This window comes from Barbus barbus, assembly GCF_936440315.1.
Source record: "Barbus barbus genome assembly, chromosome: 8".
Classification (NCBI taxonomy): Eukaryota; Metazoa; Chordata; class Actinopteri; order Cypriniformes; family Cyprinidae; genus Barbus; species Barbus barbus.
Window position 1 is genome coordinate 6491908 of NC_136736.1, and position 24610 is coordinate 6516517.

The following is a 24610-nucleotide window of genomic DNA, read 5'->3' on the forward strand; positions in this document are numbered from 1 at the left end:
TGAATTGGCCTGCCTGCAGTCCAGATCTTTCACCTATAGAGAACATTTAGCACATCATTAAATGAAAAATACGTCAAAGACGACCACAAACTCTTTAGCAGCTGGAAACCTATATCAAGCAAGAATGGGACCAAATTCCAACACCAAAACTCCAGAAGCTCATAACCTCGATGCCCAGATGTCTTCAAACCGTTTTGAAAAGAAGACGAGATGCTACACCGTGGTAAACATGCCCCGTCCCAACTATTTTGAGACCTGTAGCAGGCATCAAATTTGAAATGAGCTCATTTTGTGCATAAAATTGTAAAATTTCTCAGTTTAAACATTTGTTATGTTATTTATGTTCTATTGTGAATATAATATTGGCTCATGTGATTGTAAATTCTTTTGGTTTTCATTTTATTCAAATTTAAAAAGCGTCCCAACATTTCTGGAATTCGGGTTGAATAACATCTGGAGCTCACAACATATATATTAGTGAATTGTGCTGTTAGCGACACTACATGGATTTGAAAAACATGACTGTTTTCAAACAGGTTTTCCCCAATACTCCATTGGTGAATCAAGCTCATACCATTGGTTGGGCCAGTATCGGGCTGCTCAGGACGCTTAAATGAACAGCAGTGTTTTGAAAATCCCATGGTGTTTGTATTTTGTGGCAAATCAACTTGTAAATGGCTTACCATGTATGCAAATTAAGCTGGCATAGGTAAAAAAATAAATAATGCTAAAAATGACACACTTCAGCTCTGAAAATTATTTTTTTTGATTCTCAGAGAAATAAATCAACAAAGTTTCGCTCTACTAACCAGCTTTACGCTTACACAGCCAGCTTGCTGTTTGGAAACAGAATGTTTGCCTGTCAACAAGCAGAATGACAGTGTGCCCACATTACCCACGATGCAGTGGGAATCCTTTATTTAATTTTGAAACTATTCCTCTCTCTCTTTCAATATAGAATATAAAACCGTATATAAAACTTGAAAAGCTCAGTGAAAAACACTGGAAGCTGTGATGATAAAGAGAGAATGTGCTTGAATACTTACTATTACAGCTTTTCCTACTGATAATCCGGTCGGCATCTGTAATCCGTTACGCAACACATGCAGACAGGCCAGCGGGAACAACAACCAGCATCAGGATTTTCATTTATGTAGATTCATGAGTATGATTTTTTTTTTTTTTTTATTCCACTGTTATGTAAGTGGCAACTCATTTTCTATAGTTGAATCGTTGATATTAATGTCACACAGCTTTGGTGTATCTTACTTTATACAAGCACTCTGTCAGGAAACATACTGAAAACATTATAATACTTGAGTATTTAGGTCATTCCAGAAGTATATTTAGATATTCATACGATAAAATGACCAAGAAATGATGAACACTGGATGACCTGTTCTTAAAGTCACAGTGTGTATTTTCTGTTTGTTTCGGTGTCTTCTCATATCAACATTTGCTCAACAAATGGTGTTGAGTTTGGTCCAGGATTGCTGGTTTTGTTCAAACAATGGTTGCTGGAGACTGTTTGTAATCAATCATAATTTTTGCAGTTAGTTATGATGTCATTGACATAAAAATTATTAGTTGGCATCTTCACCATTCATTTTTCCTACTCACAAAAGCACAGCACAATGTAAAATATTCTCAATTATCTTCAGGTTGTTATTTGATTCAAACTGTTACTGTAAATGTTGAATTTGACCCTTTCTTGCTCATTGACCTTTCAGGTGGGTGATATTGTCCAGGTTAAGGAGAATGAGACATTTCCATGTGACCTGATACTGCTCTCCACCAGTAGAGAAGATGGAACATGTTTTGTCACGACAGCCAGCTTAGATGGAGAATCCAGCCATAAGGTGATTGGTCATTTTATAGAAAGACAAACATTACTGTTATCATTCCTAAAACTTCAAATTTTAGTTTTATTCTAAACACTATTCTGTGCATTGTGACTGAAATGTTTTGACTACTCTATATAGCACACTGCCAGTAATTCGATTTAGATGGGCGATGGTAGAAATATGTGTGAGAGTTTTTGACCTTGGAATGCCAACTAGTTTCTCTCGTGCTCTCCTCTCTATACAAAGACCTATTATGCAGTTCAGGACACAAAGGCATTCAACGCAGCGGAGGAGGTGGATACACTGCACGCTACGATAGAATGTGAACAACCCCAGCCAGACCTGTACAAGTGAGTGGTACACACATATAATATATCAGCAGAAAACACACAAACAAACCCTCGCTTTCTCTAACAGACACTGACTGTGCATAGAACTACTGTTGGACTGGCACAACTGCATGCCACACACTCCAGATACCCCACACAAATATCCTCACATGGTGTCTTAACCACACACACACACACACACACATTGACACAGAGCCCAGACTAGACATTACTTTCTGTCTTTTCTTCCTCTTCTGCTGTAGATTTGTGGGACGCATCAATATTTATTTGGATCGAGACGAGCCCATCGCGAGGTAAATCTATACTCAGGAAATTGACTCTTAATTAAGGGACCAGTGTGTGAAAGATTGAATTCAGGAGCGACACTTTATCATTTTCATAGAACAGGTCTCTCTTCCAATCCTGATTCTTACTAAAGAATTCTGCTCCTCTTTAGTTTTCCTTACAATCCACTCTAACTTTGATTTAAAAATGTTCTATGCTGTATTTGGTACAATTATGTAAATAAATATGAACGTATACACTATTGAAATTGAATAAATACAAAATATTTAATAGTATATAATAGTATAATGTAATATTGCATTTCGTATAATAAAATACAGCAAATATTGTTGTCTTGGTAAATTTAATATATGCAAATATGTTAATAAATCTGAATACATAGAGTATTTAAAATGAATAGTATGATATAATTATGTAATTTATTATGTTATATAGAATAGAATAGAATAGAATAGAATAGAATAGAATAGAATAGAATGCAAGGTTCATTTAGGCAGCTTCACAAATATTTATTTTCATATTTAGTAGATTTAGTTAATTTATATTAGGATAGTTGATATATAACATGACTGTTTTATGTGTTTTAATTTATATGAATGTATAATATGAAGTGCATATTTTCATTGCTTTAACTGGTCACCATTTCTTTTAATTTACCTTTTAATTAATTTTTAATTTTACCATTTTTATTTAAAATAGTTCTGCAATGTGACAGATGAATTTTCAGTACAACACATACACACTGTAAAAAGATGTGAGCATAATTTTGTTTATTAATCGTGTTTGTAATTCTGCATTTGATCTGTCTGATTATTTTAGACCCCTGGGTTCTGAGAACCTGCTGCTACGTGGAGCCACACTTAAAAACACTGAATACATACATGGTAATAAAAAACAACACTATATTTATGTTTCATTTATGCACATACACATTAATTATATTTGCAGTCGATTCAAGGTATATATGTATTAGTTTGTGTGCTCCACTGTTTGCACTCAGTCTATTGTATTGATGTCGATGCTAAGATCCATCACTATAATCTGGCACAATGCTAATGTGATTTTTTTTTTTAGGCAATAGGAAGGTCAGGAGAACAAGAGAGGAGAGTTGCTGATTGAGTCGTTCTGTCACTCCGTTCTCACTGTAATTAAATGAGTCACTGAAGCTTGTGAGATCAGAAAGAAGTTCTTAATTGCTAGAGAGAGAGAGAAAGGGCGAGAGAGGGAGATGAATGTCACATTATACACGTGAGGATTCTAAGAGCAGGGCAAGCTCTCAAAATGTTTAACTTTGTTACAGCCGAGCCATTATGACATAATAGCACCGTACGGTAGGACAAAAAGAGCTCAGTTATATAACAATGGCTTTTACATTATCATAGCATCAAAGAGGCTATACAGAGATATAGTCATAGAGGGGAATTATGAACTCAAAATGCTTTTCGTCCTCTCTTGTTTCTCTAGCTGTGGCCATCTACACGGGCATGGAAACCAAGATGGCCCTCAACTACCAGTCCAAGTCTCAGAAACGCTCCGCTGTTGAAAAGTAAGACACGGTGATAGGCTTTCGATCAGTTTATCTTGCTGTCAGCATGTACATGGTAATGCATTTAGTGTGCTGTTTGTAAAGCAAATTGCTGGCTTCTGTATTTGATGTCACAATTTGTATCAAGTTGCGCTCACATGTGTCTCGCTGACAATTCTGTCAGACAGATAGATGCAGCCATTAAGAAAACATGTAAAATATGTTAATATTGAATAAGCAGGTGCACTTTCAGAGATCTCCTATCAGAGTTTGGATGACATTGACTTTTTCAATCAAATTAATGTTGATTTTTTTTCTAGATTTAATTTAGTATTGTAGATGTCTTTTTTTTTCTGAAAAAGAGTGATATTAAACTCAGACACCCTCAGGGAAAGTTACTGTAGTTAGATCTTGTCACCCTGATATATGATATGTGTCTTTGCCATTAGGTCCAAAAATGATTATGCTCATATTATGTGAGTTTTGGATCATGTCATCGCTTTTTGTCCTGCAGGTCTATGAACACCTACCTGATTGTGTACCTCTGCATTCTGATAAGTAAAGCTCTGATCAATACTGTCCTGAAGTATACCTGGCAGGCCAACCCGAACAGAGATGAGCCCTGGTACAACCAGAAAACTGAGACTGAGAGGCAACGGCATGTAGTACGTGATAGAAAACAATGCTTATTATTATTATGATGAGATTTGGTCACACTTTATTTTAAGGTCCAATTCTCACTATTAACAAACCATTAACTATGACTTTTGCCTCAGTAAACTCCTAATTTGCTGCTTATTAATAGTCAGTAAGGTATTTGTTAATATTAGATATTGGGTAGGATCAGGGATGTAGTATATGGTCATGCAGAATATGTTCTTTTCTAACTACTAACAAACAGCCAATATGCTAGTAATATGCATGCTAATAAGCAACTAGTTAATAGTGAGAATTAGAGTCCCTAAACTAAAGTGTTACCTGATATTTTTTTAATTTTTATTTTAATAAATTTTGATTTAACTTTTTAATCTTTTATTATAGTTTATTGTACATTTTATATTTGTTATTTATTTATTGTTTTATTTTATATATTTAATTTTATATTTTTGATGTTTTATTTTATATATTTGTTGTTTTATTTTTAAAAATTTAAGTAATTTAGATTTTTCAGAGAATGACTAATTCTGTTGGTGTGAAAACCATAATATATGTGTGTTTTTATTAAATATTTTTGTACTACTTTATGTACTACTTATACATAATTATAAGATGATATGTTATAAGATTATGTGACACATATAATATTAATTACTTTATAATATTAATAACTTTTTTATATTAAAAAAGAAATCAGTTATTTTAAATCGTAATAATATTTCACAATATTAATGTTTTTACTTTATTTTTGATCAAATAAATGCAGCCTCAGTGAGCATAAGAGATTTTCAAAAACATAAAAAATCTGAATTATTTCAAATTATGGCCTCCATTGTATTTTATGTTTTCATATCATTAACACAATCAAAGCAAAACAATTGCACAAACTCATGCTTCTTTAATTCCCTGCATTTTGTCCCTTCAGTTAATCCGGGCATTCACAGATTTCCTTGCCTTCATGGTTCTGTTCAACTACATCATTCCTGTGTCCATGTATGTGACTGTGGAGATGCAGAAGTTCCTTGGCTCGTACTTCATCCTGTGGGACGATGACATGTTTGATGAGGAGCTCGGAGAGGGACCGCTCGTCAATACCTCAGATCTTAATGAAGAACTTGGACAGGTAGGAAACCTCTTCAGTCCACTCCAAAACTGCTCCCTCAGTCATTATTGGTTGACTATCTCTCTTCTTTCTCCATCACAGGTGGAATATGTCTTCACAGACAAGACTGGCACTTTGACAGAAAATAACATGGAGTTGAGGGAATGTTGTGTGGATGGGCATATTTACGTGCCACATGCCATCTGTAACGGGCAGATCTTACCTGGAGCTGCTGAAATGGATATGATCGACTCCTCTCCGGGCATAGATGGAAAGGTGAGCTTGTTCTCTGTTTTTCTGTGTTTCCATAACTGTTGGAAAATCACAGTTCAGTGGGTATTTGAACATATATTAAACTTTTATGTTGGGGTCAGTTTTATAAAAAAAAAAAAAAAAAAAAAAAATATATATATATATACATATACACACATATATATATATATATATATATATATATATATATATATATATATATATATATATATATATATATATATATATATATATATATATATATATATATATATATATATATATATATATATATATATATATATATATATATATACATACATACATACATACATACATATAATTGCGATTAATATAATTTATATATATATTAATCGCATACAAAATAAAAGTTTTTGTTTGCGTAATATATGTAAGTGTGCTGTGTATATTTATCATGTATATATAAATACACACACATACAGTATATCATTGGAAAATATTTACATGTATTTACATGTCTATTTATATATATATTTTTTTTTATTATAAATAAATATATTTAATATACAAACATGTATTTCTGAAATATATACATGCATGTGTGTGTATTTATATATACATAATAAATATACACAGCACACTTACATATATTATGTAAATAAAAACTTTTATTTTGGATAATATAAATAAGATGTATTTTTCGCAGGCAAAAGTGACAGGAAACACTTTTACTTTCTGTGTTACAAAAGGTTTCAATTTCAAAATAAAATAAATGTACAGTGTATCATGGTTTTCACAAAATTATTTAGTAGCACAACATTGATAATAAGAAATGTTTCTTGAGCAGCAAATAAATTGCATTTAAAATATATTGAAATAGAAAACTCAAATTTTAAATTTATGTTTTACATACTTAAAATGCAGTAGATAAATAAATAAAGTATTAAAACAAATATCATATAACAAACCTGACGTGATTCTTAGTATGGTTAGTGACTCTCTAATGGTTAGAGAGTCGGACTCGTAATCCAAAGGTTGCGGGTTCGAGTCTCGGGCCGGCAGGGATTGTAGGTGGGGGGAGTGAATGTCCAGCGCTCTCTCCACCCTCAATACCACGACTGAGGTGCCCTTGAGCAAGGCACCGAACCCCCAACTGCTCCCTGGGCGCCGCAGCATAAATGGCTGCCCACTGCTCCGGGTGTGTGTTCACGGTGTGTGTGTGTTCACTGCTGTGTGTGTGCACGTTGGATGGGATAAATGCAGAGCACGAATTCCGAGTATGGGTCACCATACTTGGCAGTATGTCACTTCACTTTAAAGTCAAAATGCTTCAAGTTTCTCCATCTTTATACAAATAAATGCATTGTGTATTTTTTTATCTAATACCATGACATTTCATTATTATTAAGTACGACTTAAGTATGCAGATACATTTTGGACCACTGTAGACATTTGATAAAGAAGCTATAAAAACTTCTGTACAGTGAGAGAATGAACGTGTTGTTATGAGCGGCGAGTTATGTTTCATTGCACAGATAAATCATATTATCGCAAAGGCAAGTTTTTGCATGAATATTTTAGCTGTGGATGGGTGGAAAGATGGATGGATTCTAATTTTATCTTTGATAAATGAGCTTAGAGCAATGTGACATTAATTCAGCAGATTAGCTAAACCATCTTTTAAAGAATTTGTTAACTTGTTAAATTTCCCATCACATCTTTTGTCAGTTGTGTTTTTGAATGGGAAGTTCACTGTTGTTGAGCACCGTATCAAAGTATCAGAGTTCACTGTTGTTGAGATTTTTAATGCTTGTATCAAATGTATCCAAATATTTACTGGATACATGAGTATTGACTGCATTTTGTTCAGAGTTATACACAGATAGCCTCTCTCTCTCCTTTTATCTCTCTGTCTCTGTCACTTAATCTCTTTTTGCTAGTCTCTCTGTCTTGCTTTCCTCTGGTGTGTGAGGAAACGGATGAATGATTCTGTTCCACTGAGACGACTCACTCTTAAGTAAAGGGAAATTGTGTGTGTGTGTGTGTGTGTGTGTGTGTGATGACTGAATTGCCTCATGCCATTACATACTATTATTAAATATTTTACGGTTTTAAAAAGTCTTTTTGCTTTAAGAATGAAGCAGCAGTTTTGTGTGCAGTATTTCAGCGCAAACATGTGTATGTGTGTCTCATCAGGAGCGAGAGGAGCTGTTTTTCCGTGCGCTGTGCCTCTGTCACACAGTCCAGGTGAAGGAAGAGGAGACCGTGGATGGTATTAAGAGAGGAATCCATCAGGGCAAATCCACCTCCTTCTACATCTCCTCCTCTCCAGACGAGGTTGCACTGGTGGAGGGCATGAAAAGGCAAGATGCATACTGTGCATACATGCACTCATACAGACCCACGATAATTTAGACTCTAGCACTTTGGGATTGCATAACCCTAAACAGTCCAAACATTTTTATGACCATTTTCTGTCCTTAACCCTACATTTGCTTTACATACTGCTGTGTCTAACTTTACCCTTCATCACAATAACACACTAAGTTTCCCTTCCTTTTCTCTCACCTGTTCAGGTTGGGCTTCACCTATCTCCGTCTGAAGGACAGTCACATGGAGATCCTCAACAGAGAGGATGAGATGGAGAGGTAAGCCATCTGGAAAACAGCATGAGTGCAATGACCAACAGGAAACTAGCAGCATTTAGATGCTTTTGGACAATCTATTAGTCTGAGAAATTGGTTTTACCCACAATCTTATGTTAAATACAGATTATTACCATAAATCTTTTTATAATTATTTTTATTAAAAAAAACAAAAAAACATAAATATTAAAATTGTAATAAAAAAATGCATAGTATTTTTTTTTTAAATAATAGTAAAATATATTGAATAATGTAAAAGTAAAACATGAATAGAAGACACATATATACATTTTACACTTTTTTTTTTTTTTTTACCTGCATGGAATTTACAAACAAGCTTTTAGCTTCATAGCAAACCACTAGCAGTGCTGCTTACACCCCCTGTGGTGATTGCAGCTTTAATTTTCTTGTCATGCTATGTATTTTGCCACATGCTGTGTGAGAAAGAAACCTCAGCAAAGGAACAGTTTGCTCAGCCTAATCTGTAATCATCTGTGTATTTACTCAGCAGGTTGCCATATAAATGTCATTGTGTGTTTATTAAAATAACACCGTTATACAGTATGTTGTGGGAAGCAAAGTTCCCCTGTTTAGGGAGTGTTGTAAAAGAACCGGTGTTTGTGAGATTGAGTGTGTGTGTGTGTGTGTGTGTGTGTGTGTGTCCTTGAAGGACAAGGACCAGCCATAATTAGTGCAGCTACACACTGTCCTACAGCTGAGTACACGAGGGTCAGCACCGAGCGCAGTCACATAAAAACTCTGTCTGTCTGTGATAAAGATGTATCACGAAGGACCCAGTCAACGTTCCATATTCCACTGATTTATGTGTACATAAATGTGGTCAGTTAGTAATTGTAGGTCTGTTACCCTTTTGAATCTAAACACTTGCAACATTGTCTTTTTGTGTGCTTTTGTGCAATTCTTCACAGATTTGAGTTGTTGGAGGTGTTGAACTTTGATTCAGTGAGGAGGAGAATGAGTGTTATCGTAAGATCAAGCTCAGGTAGGATGAACACACACACACACACACACACACAGCTTTTACTTTCACAACTTCTAAATGGAGACATGAGTTGTGAATATATATATATATATATATATATATATATATATATATATATATATATATATGGGTACAAATGTATCCTGAAAATTAAGTATACACACACATATTTACTTGACACAGCTCATTATAATTATTATGCAAAATTAATGTGTAATTATGTATAATTTATTCCTGGTCTAAAGAGAACTGTTTCACATGCCTCCTGACCAGTATGTTAATTATATTTTAATTAATTAATAATTAATTAATTTATTCATTTATTGAGGTTAGTGATGTTGAGTTATGTTTAATGAAATAGAAATAATACAAATATATTAACTTATAAGGCAACATTGTCATGTCTACTCAATGTTTTATTTTGCCACAATAATATGTCTTTAAATCTCTGTAAATATTGATATGTGCAATTATTTGTGATTGACTTGATTAATCTGCATGTCATGCAATAAATTGATTAAAATTTTAGAGATTGGTAGACCTAATTATTCACTTTATTTATGACTGATTCTTCCGTCTGAGAACATCCCCAAAGGGATTTAGCTAATGTCTGGGGATAAGATTCTCCTCAAATCATAGCTGAGTAAACGCACACATGCACACTCATTCTGGAACTGCTAGTGACTGTTACACATTCCACTGAAAGTCTCCGAGTCACCATGTGTGCCTAAATGAAGGGGCCAGTTAATGCAAGTGGGTCAATATGCTACTAGCATACAAATGAGAGCAAAATGTACCTATTATAAATGTATTGAAAGCATGACATACTTGTGGTGGTATAGTTTCTTCCTTATAGCTGTTAACACTTTATTTGTGTTGATAATTGTTTGTTTGTTCTAGGAGAGTACTACTTGTTCTGTAAAGGTGCGGATTCTTCTGTTTTCCCACGGGTGGTTTCTGGGAAGGTGGAGCAGGTCAAAGCGCGAGTAGAGCACAACGCTGTGGTGAGCAGAAATCGGAAACATCTTCATCTTCTTTCTTATTTTAGCAGAGCTATTTATAAGCCACAAAAGCACCTTCTTAGATCTTGATGGAAAAATCAAGCTCCTCTCAAATGTGTTTGCTTGTGCAACTTTTGTTTAGCGTGAACTACATCCTCAAAGAGAACTGAAAGAGGAAAGTACCTAAACATCACTGAAAATGAAAGAAAGTGAGCAACAATGTGTCTATTGTCATTCTATTTATGTGTCTCACACTGCGGCCCAACACTGATCTCATTAGCTTTCATAAGAGGGATGAGTATTATAAACAACCGTTATTAGTTTAATGTCTGTAGCACCCAGAAGTCATTTGTACTTTCTGCTCTTGATAATCTAATGAATATAAATCTTTAACTTGACTAATATTTGAAGTCATTTGCAGAAAAAGAATATCATTATTGGTCCCAGGCATGAGGAATGGATCTTAACACAGCTCTATGTTACTTCATTGTGTAACTCAGGAATGTGGGTCAGGAATGACATCACTTGAGAAAGGGGTTTGGTTGCACTGGTGTCCGTGCTGATTCAGGATTTTGGTAGCCATAGTGAAAAGGTTTCTGTAGAGACAGACAGAAATTAATCTTTCTTTTCAAGACTGTCTGCAGGACAGTAATGATTTGTTAATAGTGATAATGGAAACTTTTCTACTAGAGCGTTTTTGGTATTTAATAATCTACATTTCAAAGGGATAGCTCACCAACAAATTATTATTGTGTTATTATTTACTCACCCACATGCCGTTCTAGACCAGTATGTCTTTCTTTTTTATATGGAACACAAAATGAGATTTTTTTGCAAAATGTTCACACAAATCAGATCAAATAAGACTAAGCTGTCACCATAAAAATAACATTTGTCTGCATAAAACATAACATTTGACATGGGATGTTTTGTTTAAGTCATACAGGCTTTTTAACATGGCTTTTTGGAAGCCTATTTCCACCACAGAAAAAAATAAATGTGAAAATTGCAACTTATTATCTCACAATTCTGAATTGCGAGATGTTAACTCACAATCACAAGATAAAAACTCTCAATTTTGAGTCGCAGTACCTTTTTTACGAGGCGGTGGTAATAAGCTTCCATACTTTTTAGGAGCATGTCACCACATGATTCATTCTATTGAAAAGAGCAGTGTGAGCATTCTTTATAATATCTCCATTTGTTGTACCACAGAAGAAATTAAGTCACAGGTTTGGAACAAAATAAGGGAGAGTAGATATAAATAATGCTAACATTTTCATTTTTTTAGGAAGGTATTGTTCTTTCCTTTGTATTATGTTTATTCTGAGTTAAGTTAGACACACATACAGTTAATTGTTATATCCAAGATTAATGCTGTTTTTAGGAAAAAGAATGAATTCTGGAGTTGAATTTAGGCTCTTTTTGTAATTGAATGGACCTGGCAGGCTAAGCTGACACTTTTGTTTCAAATCTTTCCCCTGTAGGAGGGCTTACGGACTCTCTGTGTGGCTTATAAGAAGCTGACTCGTGAGGAGTATGAGGAAACGTGCCGTCTCCTCAACAGCGCTAAACTAGCTCTGCAGGACCGCGACAAGAAACTGGCTGAAGCTTATGATGTCATCGAAAAGGATTTCATCCTGCTGGGAGCCACTGCTGTGGAAGATAGGTGAATCACTGCCTTCTGACTCACAGTCAACCTGATTAACATTTACCAAATACCACAAATACCATCTAAGTTTGACTGACTTGTTTACAAATTCCTCTACTGACTTGATTCAAACTTTCGATTTTAAAGTTGGGAACTTGGAAGAAGCTGACCTTTCATGTTCAGAATTCCTTTGTCAAATTCAGAATGCAAATACAGTAGATACAGTGGGATCAGACCAACAGTGGAAATAGGAAAAATTCTTATTGTTATCCAGCATGATTTGAGTTTCTTTTTTAAATGATATGTGAATAATAATTTGAGAAAAATATTTTAATTGAAAAAATTATATTGTTGTCCAGCATGATATGAGATTTTATTTTTAATTTTTTTTTACAAAATGTGTGAATAACGTGAGCGAAATATTTTAGTATTGTTATGCATAGTGATTTGAGTATGTTCCAAAAAACCTCAGAGTGTTTAATTTTAATGTTTTATTAAAAAAAAAAAAAATTATTTATTGGTTAATTTTTTGAATCCCATATTTTCATTAACTTTTGGACTCCACTGTACTGTACACAAGTTTGTAGCTATACAGGAGTGATATAGAGAATCCGGGAAACACTGTTCATTTTTTCAGGTTTTTTGTTATGGTAGTGTCAGATGAAATAATTCAACTGTGAATATGTAGATCACCCTTCAGTACTAAGAATCAGGGCCTCATTCCCTCTCACTTCTGCCAACTACGCCATCAAAAAATCGAAATATGGAACCGTGACGTACGATGCATTTCTGAGCAAGTCCAATATTGCTTTCCAAGTTGCATGCTGCTGTAAAAATATCAGCATGTTAATAATAACTTAACTTATGTTTTCCATAAAATGCATTATGTATACATTATATATACTAAATAAACAAGGTGCATTTCCCTGAAATGAAATGGAGAATGGATGTGCATTAGCAATTTTAGATTGTTAACTGGCTGAACGCCAAGGTTCCGATCGGCCCAACAACTAGATGGAAGAGTTACAGATCCAGCATCCGTTTAAAGCTCATGTGAGCACCCGCGGCCCTGACCGAACCAGCATGAGTTAACGTTAATTGCACAGGCAATCAATAGAGTCCATCCGTTAGGCTCCAGTATCCTGATAATGAGCAGCTAATGTAATTAGACCCCCTCTTGAATCAATCGGGGGCCGGCAGACACGGTTCTGATGAACTACTGTTTTGGCTTATGCACTTATGGATGCCGTCCAACCCAATGTTATAAATAAACACATCAATCCATGTTGGCTGCCTTAATGAATTTGACAGAGCAAACAAATAGTGATTACTAGATGGGAACTTATTTTGTTGATTAGATGCAATCAGTGCCCTGTAGGAACCAGCCTGTTTGTTTCTTCAAGAGGTCACTCAAGATCATGTGTTCTAGTCAAATATACAGGAAGCTAATTTGATAAGGGGCAGCGTTAAATATTTGTAATATTTTTTTTAATACAATCCCTGAAACACTCAAGTCGACATGGCCATGGCAACAGATTTTACTTCTAGAAATGTAGTTACGTTTTTGTGGGCTAAAAGGTCCATTGTCTGTCGTCAGTTGTGTAGGAATGTATGATGCACAGCTCACACAGAAGTCACGTTCAAATCAAGCAGCTTTATGTTGGTCAATGCGGTATATTCACATGACCGACTTAAACCTGTTATGAAATCTGTGTTAAAGCCCTGTTCACACCAAGAACGATAACTATAAAGATAATGACATTAGCGTCCACACCAGTGAACAATATTGTATGTTTATTCTAAGCGCACCCACGTCTGCCGCTTTAAATTCTAGAGCTCCTTACAGCAGGATGGATTCTGATTGGGTGTCAGTGTTTTGATCGTTCATCAGTTGGAAAGTGATTCCATCGATATCATTTCTCTGTGCCTTTATCGTTATAGTTGTGGTGTGGACTCTGCTATTCTTTAATATTGAGAACTATATCTTTATCGTTATCTTTATAGTTATCGTGCTTGGTGTAAACGTCTTAAATGTGGTGACTGGACTTGAAATACAGAAATTACTGGATTTCACCCAAAAAATTCTGCAAATGTCACTGCACCCTTAAAGGTTGTGTTTCTGAGTGCAACGGGATATTCAAAAAGTAAAAAAGGGTGGGACTTTATTTTTTATCTATTGGGAATTTGATTTCCTAGAGAAAAGTGGGTGCTCTATAGCAGAATAGAGCCTGACTTGAATGTAAGACTGCAGTGGATTGTAGAGAGGATATAATCAATGTTACATTAAAGTTATTCAGCATTAAATTACTGTTAAACTAGTGTTAACTATTTTAGGGAGGCTGCATTCACTAACAGCAGGCTAATACAATGCCTTAAATAGCTATTTGGCTATTGGGTTACATTAGTTTTCCCGCCCCCTTGGCCTAGGTGAGATCATTTGCAAAGAAAAGTAATTTTAGAGACAGAGCATGTTATCATGAAGACAGTGGATTTTTTTTAAATAAGGCCAGGAAAGTGTAATAAGGAAGCATATAACATTAAATCTGATTTTGTGTCAACTTTAAGCCAAGATTTTAAAATACAGAGCCAAGTAGAATGTTGGGGAAGTCAGAAGGAATGTTACTCAACTAGAATAGTGTTTAACTTGGGGAATTTGTGTAGCTTCAATAGAATGTTGTTAAGTGAAATGCAATTCATGTTATTAGAATGTTTAATAGGTAGTGTAGTAGAACGTCTTGTGGTTTCTTCCTGGGAGTCTTTGTGAGAATGGCACTTCCTGCGTGGCTGGGCTGTGAGTGAGGTGCAGTGGGGGGTGGAGTCTTAATTATCTGGCAGCAGTGGCACTGTGAATCCTGACTGCTGGGCTGCTTAATTACTGAGAGAAGTGGGCTGAGACATCACACTGCGGTATAAGACCTCCCCGCCACCGAGCCATGCAGAGCACTGTCCATTAACTTTCACTCCAGCACTGCGCAAAGAATAAAGCACATGGGATTGCTATATACTGTGCCAAATCTTTCTGCTGCTACTATACAATTGAGACAATTGGGCTGTCAAAGCAACAATTGCGTAATTGTCACTTTGTATATTTGATGTTGTTCTTTGGCTACTATTTATGTCAGAGTGTGACATATTAACTTGTTTGTAAAAATAATTATTTTAAATTGACTCAATGTTAAACTCTGCAGTTCAATTTTTGCAGAAACGGTGATACTTTTTTTTTTTTTTAGGATTCTTTGAAAAATTACTGCCCCCAAACTTTTTAACAATAATGTAAATAGTGTAAACAGAGGAATGTGATTAAAAACTTTGCAAACTGAAAGTTTATTTAAAATGGCATTTAAAGCTATCCAAACACTCAGGACTTCCATAAACTTCCATAAGAAAAGTAATATGGCGATTGTCAGCATTTGCTAAGGTCGGATTGGTGATTAGTTAAGTGACGATTCAGTGGTAAATAGGCACCTCAACTGGCTCATTATAACAACATTGTGTTAACTGTGTACAAGAACTGCTTTTAAAATCACCTTGGTTGTCATTTTATGTTTCAGGCTGCAGGACAAAGCAGCCGACACCATTGAGTCCCTGCACAAGGCTGGTATGAAGGTTTGGGTTCTCACAGGGGACAAAATGGAGACGGCAGCAGCCACATGCTATGCTAGCAAGTTGTTCCATCGCAATACACAAATCCTGGAACTGACAACCAAGCGGACAGAGGAGCAGAGTCTCCACGACGTCCTGTTCGATCTGAGCAGAACTGTTCTGAGACAGCATGGCAGCATGACCAGGGACACTTTCTCAGGGTAGGTACAGTAGAATACATTTACATGCACACAAACTCTCACACACGCAGACACCTTCACACATATGTGTCGGTCCTCACAGGCTCTCAGGTGATTGCCAAGACTATGGTCTGATAATTGATGGGGCGACACTGTCAGCTGTTCTGAAGCCGACACAGGATGGAACCAGCAGTGGAGGGAACTATAAGGAGATTTTTCTGGAAATCTGCAGGAACTGCAGTGCTGTTCTCTGCTGTCGCATGGCACCCTTACAAAAAGCACAGGTACTGCAGAACATCAGCCTCAAAGAGTATACACTACCATTCAAAAGATTGGGGTAAGGTTTTTTAATGTTTTTGAATTTAGTGTTTTGAAATACAGGAAAAATAGTAATATTGTGAAACAGTTTTTTTTTATTGTGTTATATTTTTAAATGCAATTTATTCCTGTGGTGGCAAAGCTGAATTTTCAGCAGCGATTAGTCCAGTCTTCAGTCTTGCTGATTTTGTGCTCAAGAAACATTTCTTATTATTATTACAGTTCTATTTTTTTTATAAATATAAACTTTAAAAGAACAGCATATATTTGAAATATATTTTTGTTACAATGTAAAAGTCTTTACTTTTGATCACTTAAATGCATCCTTGCTGAATAAAAATATTTCTTTCAAAATTAGAAAATCTAACTAACCGCAAACTTTTGAATGGTAGTGTAAATGCCCGCTCATTTCCTAACGCCATTTCCTATATCATATCATTTTCATTATTTCCAGTATAATTTAGGTTAAGGTTAAATAAAAGTTAATATTAAGTAACTTACAATTTAGAAATGCATATTGGAAGTTACATATTGACATTGACCATACAAAAAAATAGTGGTCTCAGATAAATTGTTCCAGACAAGGAAATAACGTTTGAATATCTGTTCTTGAATGAAATGGTTGAGCAAATGATTCAGTGAAAAGAGTAACATATTTTCTTCTTGAATGAACTTGAACATTGCACAGCATATCAAACCTGAAACTTGCTGGAACTAAAAAATTACCCCCTCCCAGTCTGATATTTTACAGTTTCATTAAAACATTACTTTGCATGTGTATTAAGCCATTTTCCTTGTGGGTTCCATTGACTAAGGGTGATTTAAGGTCTTGGTGTCTATTTGGGGACATTTGGTCCCCACAATAATGATAAAACCTGACTCACACAAACACAGCCACCTGCCAGAGAAAGGTTGTCCTCATTCCCTTATTGTAATCTCTCAGCTTGTGAGTTACACGGCGCAATCAAAAGAGACTCTGGTCTCCTTCTCGTTCTCATTTACTGCACTTCCAGCTAAACCTGTCAATCATTCTCTGGGGCTGCTGAGAAAACCAGACTGCAAAGTCAAGAAGTGAGAGAACTCGCAGCATTACAAGACAATTATTGATGTGAAACGAACAGTAAAATCCCATGCAATTCATGTGTACAAAAAGCCAAATCAAATAGTCACTTCGTATGAGATAGGATTGATATTATCCCATCGCCTCAGTCACATGAATGGCCAAATACCCTGATTAATAATCTAATCTCTCAGTCGTTCTGATTTGACCTGTGGAAATGAAACTGTTCTTTCAGATTGTTAAGCTGATAAAAGCATCAAAAGAACACCCCATCACACTGGCCATCGGGGACGGAGCCAATGATGTCAGCATGATTCTGGAAGCTCACGTGGGCATAGGTGATTTCATGCTCGCATAAAAAAAAAAAAAAATCATTTTAGAAGTTATCACTTTTCCAGGGAGTAAATCTCTGATAGGCTTCTGTTTAACAACTATCAGCAATATCTTACATGCCTATTGACTGGTTATTCTGCCTCTAGGGATCATGGGTAAAGAGGGGCGTCAGGCGGCCCGTAACAGCGACTATGCAATTACCAAGTTCAAACACCTGAAGAAGATGCTGCTAGTACACGGACACTACTACTACATCAGAATCGCTGAGCTGGTCCAGTACTTCTTCTATAAGGTGAACTCAAACAAACCAAATGTGTAGACACACAAAATAAAAAAGATCATCTCAAGCAAAATAGCTGATTGCTAGCTGACACAACACAAACAACATTGCCTGCGGTTGTAAATGCAGGAAAAAAAACTTGCTTAATATGTGTGGATGCTACTTTTTCCAAGGAGTTTTGACTAAACCACTGAACAATCTTGTTGAAAATGCAATTTATAGCAAACAAAATTCACACACACACACACACACACGCACACGCACACACAATCTCCCTAAAGGGTTGAGTACTTCAGGTACTAAGGGTCTGTTTTCTCTCCACAGAATGTGTGCTTCATCTTCCCTCAGTTTCTCTATCAGTTCTTCTGTGGCTTCTCTCAGCAGGTAAACGCATACATCAAAGTGTCTTAAAGGTCTATCACTATTAGACTACATTTAGAATAGATGTTGAAATTGACTTCTGGAATATGATAGTGCATGTAGTTAAAAGAAAAATCTATCTCTCTTCAGTGCTAACACTGAACTTAATTGTTTTGGTCCCTCTGCAGCCACTGTATGACACGGCATATCTGACCCTGTACAATATCAGCTTCACCTCATTACCCATCCTCCTCTACAGTCTGATGGAGCAGCACATCAACATGGACATCCTCAAACGGGACCCTACTCTCTACAGGTGAGGAAAGTTTGGGTTTCACTAACATCCCTTTTATCTACACCTATGGTCTGAATGTGATGCAGTAATTTACTTTAAACCTAAAGCATAGGTTTAAACAATGAGAACAATTCACCCAAAATGGAAAACCAGCATGGAGTTAAGTTTGAGTTTGTTGTTTTATTGGCTGATACGTGATGTGTGGTACATGCCATCACATGTACAAGGGAGGTATTTTGGAGCGACACGTTTACTATCTGTTCACTATTCTATTTCTGGGTCCCTTTGTGAGACCTACTGATAAATCCCTGTCTACACTCTGGCTATTTATACTCACCTTGGCCTCCTTTTTGCATTACTGTTAGTTCGCTTAGACTCAAAACACTCATTATTTCTGATCCTGAGATTTGTTGTCCCTGAGACTTCATAGCATATTCATAAAGCATTTTTGAAATAGGTAAGGGATAGTTTTTTGGGGTTTTGTTTGCTTTTCCCACTTGCACCAGTAGCACCAAATACATGATTGTTTGCTTTTCCCACTTGCACCAAAATAATTTTTATAAAAAAAAAAAAAGAATTATATATATATTATTAATCAGCAAACTTTGCAGCAGCAATACTTAATGTACAAAAATAAATTGCTTGCAAGGAATTAAAACACATACATATTCAACTTATGCAAGTCATAGTGACAGCACAGCACTGGGTCATTCAGGGACTATTTAATGTGCTGATTCAATTAAAATTAAAATCAAAATAATCTGTATTTTTGAAAACTTTTATTTTCCTTGCATCATTTTTTGCATCTAATGAACAGCCTCATGTAGCCCAATCTCACTCTCTATATTTTCCCCTTTAATAAAATGTTCTTTCTGATTGTGAGCCTCCAGGTTTTCTCACTTAATCACATGAGCACACTGCTTCCGAATACGAGGCTGCTATAATTGGACAGTTCCATCAGCCTTTGGCAAACATATCTGCACAGACCCTTGCACTAAACTCAATTTACACACTACACTGGGCAGAAATACTGTTAGAACCGCTCTACATTTTATCACTAAATGTCCTGACACTGCATTTTTTTCTGTCTTATTCCTCTGCATTGCTTGTTCAATATATACAGTGTTCATTACTGACACAATGTGGCACTTGTAGCCATCAAGGACATTTTTTTTCTGACCCCAAATTCACTTTCAAATGAAATGATCCATCCAATCTCAAGTGTGGTTTGTGACTAAACTGATTTTTCATAGAGCGCTCAAAAATAACCATATGACCTTACAATGAAATGTTTGACCGCTCCTTTGCTTTTCAGTTTAGTATCAGTTGAACTTCATTTGGTATACATTTATACAAACAAGACTATAAAAGACTACAAAACCTGAGTTTAGTTTGAGACTTTCCTGAGATCTTTTCCGAAACTCTAAACATGGCATGTGAGTTTATTCATTTGAGAAGCAGAAACTTCAGCTAAATGAATAAATGTAGATTTTCCATTGTTTCTTCATTTAATCTCATTGTGTCAAGCAGAAATGTATGAGATTAAAGATATTTTTTATATTCTCCCCATTTTTACTTTTTTTTTTTTTTTTTTAATATTACACTAGGTTTAATTTATTTTTAGTTCAGTTTTAGATTTTATTCATTTCCATTTTGTATTTTTTTTTTGCTTAAACATAAATTTCAGTTATTTGCCAAAGCAGCATTTCTAATTGTTTTTCATCTAATATTTGTCATTTATTTTAGCTTTATTTCAATGACCAATATTTTTAATAGTTTTAGTTATTTTAGTTATTGATAATAACCCTATACATGATTTAGAAATGTGTTGCTTATGTATTACATGCCCTACATGTATGGTAAATGTACATAGTTAAAGGTCTGTAAAGTGTAACATTTATATTACAGTGTGATTTCGCAAACAATATGCAGTTTATCTTTATATTTTCATTTTTTAAATCTTTCTTATTTACAGAGATATTGCTAAGAATTCCCTCCTGAGATGGCCCACCTTCATCTACTGGACATTTCTGGGGGTTTTTGATGCCATGGTCTTCTTCTTTGGTGCTTTCTTCCTTTTTGACAACACAACCTTCACCAGCAACGGACAGGTAATGCAGTCACTGTCTAAACCATGATTTCGTTTTCAAGTTTTTCCGTGTGTGTTTTCTTTAATCAACTTAACCAGCTTTTTTTATTTCTTGAGCTCATTGTTTTCTCAGTCAAATAAAGCAGTCGCATACAGATTGAATGGGCGGCCGATGTTTGTTGAGTGAGTTATTTTGTGGTTTGTAATGTACATACTTGTGGTTTAACTGCGGTCTTGATCCAGCTTGCAGACTTTTGTCTGTCCTCCTTTGCGTATGTTTGAAGTCATTACAGGTGCTTCTCCATTCATTTATGCGACACAAAGCATGCTGGTTAATTAGTCAGACCAGACATCTTTCTCTGTGCCATTAAGTTAAATCATAGTAACCTTTTTGGATTGCTTTTTACCTGTTTGATTTACTTTCAGTTATAACATCCTAATTTTTTCTTTACTTTCTTGCTCCCTGTCCCCTCCCTCTCCTTCTTTTCTTTCATTTTCTTCTCTTTCTCTCTTTCTCTATCTCTCCCTCTCTCTTTTCCTCCTTTTACCTATCCCCCTTTTGCCTTTCTTTTCTTTTCTGCTTCTCTTCCTTTCCTCAGCTAATGGCCACCAACACACAGATGGTAAGCCTGTCCCTATCTGTTTCTCATCCTATTTTTAGTTTTACTGTTACCCTCCTCAGCCCCTCCCCTCACCCTAAAGCCACTCCCACTCACATAGTGTCTACTAACACCAACCGTTCACTGCCATCGTAGCTCTCAAACAGTACCGTACAGCATCCCAGTGTCCCCTGTACCAATGACCAGCCACTGTAGGTATAGAGTAGCAAGCCCCCGTTCATCTTCCTCTGTCTATCATCTTGTGATCGAGTAGGAGTTTGTGTCCGTCCCGTGTGTCACGTTGCGACTGTGTTTTTTGCAAACCCCCGAGTTGGAGGGGTGTTGTCATACTCATCCTCATCGGCCTGTAGGATACACGTCCATCCTCTCATGACTCACTGCAAGGGCAAATGAATGAACAAGAGGGCATGTGTATTCAACATCTCACTTTGTTTGGTACAGTACATGTTGAATGGAAGAGAATCTATTCAGAAACGTATAATTAGACGGCATGCTGGAGGCTTTTTCCACAAATAGGGTATACATTAGTGACTCGTTAACGTTTTTTGAACCATTGGAGGTTCGATATTTTTATTTGTTTTTGAAAAGTATATAAGATGATGTGTAAGATTTAAGATGGTTAACATTTAGGGCCCGATTTAATTGGCATTAGAGCACAATTCCATTAAAGCGTCAGTGGGATGGAAATATTCTGCGGGTGATTTAACGACAAGGTGCACATTAAAGAAAACAGACGCAACATCTCATTTCCATAATGACCAGCGCAATCTACAGAGAGCAGTGCAAATTACCGCCTGCTTTGAGACGTGCTTTTTTTGGGCGTAAAGTAATGGAGCGTGAATTGATGAGAGCAAATTTTAGTAAATCATGTTGCGTGGTTCATGTAAATACCCTGCTCCCATAAATTATGCAATATGGTGAGTCGCAAAAATAACTGTGTCCACGCCTTTTCAGCACTAATTTCCCACTGTCTTTTTTTTTTTTTTTTCCCCAAATGAGGGTTTGTGCTGACACAAGCTGATAGTAAATCTACTATTAAAAAAGGAGAAACTAATGTTTGTTATATTTAATATATATGATTATATCATAGTTATTATTTTTTATCATACTAATTATTTATTTATTGCTAAAAAAGATACAAAAAATTGATGCTTTGTGTATACATTTTATTAATTATATTGATAATATAATTGTATCGATTAATTATATTAATAATCTATTAAGTACATTTATTGCATTGCATAGGGTCTCTCTTTCTTCTTGTAATACATTATATATAAAAATAATGTATAGCGTTTAATAATGTCTAATAAAGTTGGAAAAAACTTATATTTTTCAATTATTTAATCAAAATTATTATTTTTATTATACATTTGGCTATTTGGTTTTAATATTTATTTATTACTAGAGAAATAGCAAAATCACTCAAATTGTAGTTTTAAACACAACTTTTGGTTACAGGGTTGTAAAAATGACCAACCTTGTATAAAGTTCAAATAAAATAGCTCGTATAGTATTTAGTTTGATATTGGCGATTAACATGCTTAAACACCTCTTTCACTGACCGTTTGTTGAATAATAATAAAGAAATAAAAGAACTTCAAACTCTGTTTGTGGAAAGTGGCAAAAACTCTATCATTAACAGAAGAATAATTACCTGATTAACCATAAAATTGCAAAACTGTGCTGAAATATTAGATTCATCATTTTGAAAAATCTTTCAACTTCTTTAAACATCATTTGCCCTTGATATGTTTTTTTGTTTTTTATCACTAAATTTCATTTTGATTGCTCATTAAGGTAAGTTAATGCATTTTCCTCCAACTTGTTGAGATTTACTATTTGTCCTTGTTTTTTAAACTGGCAATTCATCAACATTATATTATCACTAAAACCATTTGGTGCCATACAGTCTTTGACCTGCTTGTGTTTTACTGTGGCTTGTTGACTTTGATTGTGATTTGGTTTTTTAAAGGTAAACATGCAGTGATTTTATAAAGAGCTCTCATCCTAGTGTTGATGTTGTTTTGCATAGTGCCATCAACAGCGTGGCAGGTCCGCAGACAGGGGAAGGTTCTAGAAGAGAATCCATTGTGTCTAAATTCAGCCGTTTGCCAAGACTGTAAACAACGAGGGAGCAAATCCTCCCAAAAGATACAAATGCAATCGCACAGAGAAGCTTACAGCACCCAAGGTTTTTTGGGCCAATCTGCAAAACCGAATCCATTATAACATTTTAAGGGACTATCTAAGCTCACTAGTTATTTATGAGGCTTTTATGGACAAAATATAAAATGCACATGACATCACCTTTGATGAGTGTCCTATGTATATTTTTATATGCTTCTATGATTTCTAAAAATCAACTAAAACTGCTATCATATGTCCAATTAAAATTGATAATCAATCATTAGTATAAAAAGGAGACACTAAAATATGATGTTTTGTGTATTGATTAATTATATAAATATATTAAATAAATATAAATTATGTCTGATAACAGTAATTATATTTTTAATATATATAATTAGAATTAATATAATAATTTATCAGGTTATTTTATTACATTGTATAGGGTCTACAATCTTTCTGCTCTTAATATATTATATATACAAATAATATATAATATAAATTCCTACCTAAAAGATTGAAATCTGGAAATTATAAATGTTATTTTGGTTTTCATGATTTAGGTGAACCCATGTACCCATTATGTTGCATCTTTTTTTTTTTTTTTTTATAGTATTTAACTATATAGTATCTAAACAGCTATTCTTATATAGAAAATGTTTTGTATTGTCTAGTATTTTCCATATTATGAAAAAAAGCCCTGAAGGATTATTTTTGTTATTAATATATTATATACCTTTACCGGGTAATTCAAACAAATATTTTTCTACCAAGTGCTACTGAATTGTACAAATAAAGGCACATAAGTTGTTTTTTTAACATGCATTAACATGATGAGAGGGTGAGCTGTGCACTAACACCCATTCGAATGGCTATTTATGCATTAGCGTCAATCTCGCATTTTCTAAATTTCTCTGTTCCAGATGTTTGGAAACTGGACCTTTGGAACACTTGTATTCACTGTCCTGGTGTTCACGGTCACGCTAAAGGTAATGCATCTCACACACACACACACACACACACACACACACACACGCACGTGTGTT

At 35.1% G+C, this 24610-nt stretch overlaps 1 protein-coding gene across 3 annotated transcripts in view; it reads left to right on the forward strand.

Moving 5' to 3' along the window:
• LOC306873521 (phospholipid-transporting ATPase IH-like) overlaps positions 1 to 24610 on the forward strand; it is a gene marked incomplete at its 3' end in the record, with an annotated part of 63843 nt that overhangs the window by 30773 nt on the left and 8460 nt on the right. For all 3 annotated transcript variants that reach the window (XM_079422865.1, XM_079422866.1, XM_079422864.1), the window contains exons 6-27: positions 1731 to 1859; positions 2091 to 2194; positions 2437 to 2487; positions 3299 to 3363; positions 3944 to 4025; positions 4519 to 4669; positions 5587 to 5784; positions 5866 to 6039; positions 8194 to 8360; positions 8574 to 8645; positions 9572 to 9645; positions 10546 to 10649; positions 12134 to 12315; positions 15849 to 16100; positions 16183 to 16363; positions 17693 to 17795; positions 17937 to 18082; positions 18395 to 18454; positions 18619 to 18746; positions 20701 to 20836; positions 21414 to 21437; positions 24488 to 24553. In XM_079422865.1, the coding sequence (XP_079278991.1) occupies positions 1731 to 1859; positions 2091 to 2194; positions 2437 to 2487; positions 3299 to 3363; positions 3944 to 4025; positions 4519 to 4669; positions 5587 to 5784; positions 5866 to 6039; positions 8194 to 8360; positions 8574 to 8645; positions 9572 to 9645; positions 10546 to 10649; positions 12134 to 12315; positions 15849 to 16100; positions 16183 to 16363; positions 17693 to 17795; positions 17937 to 18082; positions 18395 to 18454; positions 18619 to 18746; positions 20701 to 20836; positions 21414 to 21437; positions 24488 to 24553 (2649 nt within the window). The remainder of the gene's footprint in view (positions 1 to 1730; positions 1860 to 2090; positions 2195 to 2436; positions 2488 to 3298; positions 3364 to 3943; positions 4026 to 4518; positions 4670 to 5586; positions 5785 to 5865; positions 6040 to 8193; positions 8361 to 8573; positions 8646 to 9571; positions 9646 to 10545; positions 10650 to 12133; positions 12316 to 15848; positions 16101 to 16182; positions 16364 to 17692; positions 17796 to 17936; positions 18083 to 18394; positions 18455 to 18618; positions 18747 to 20700; positions 20837 to 21413; positions 21438 to 24487; positions 24554 to 24610) is intronic.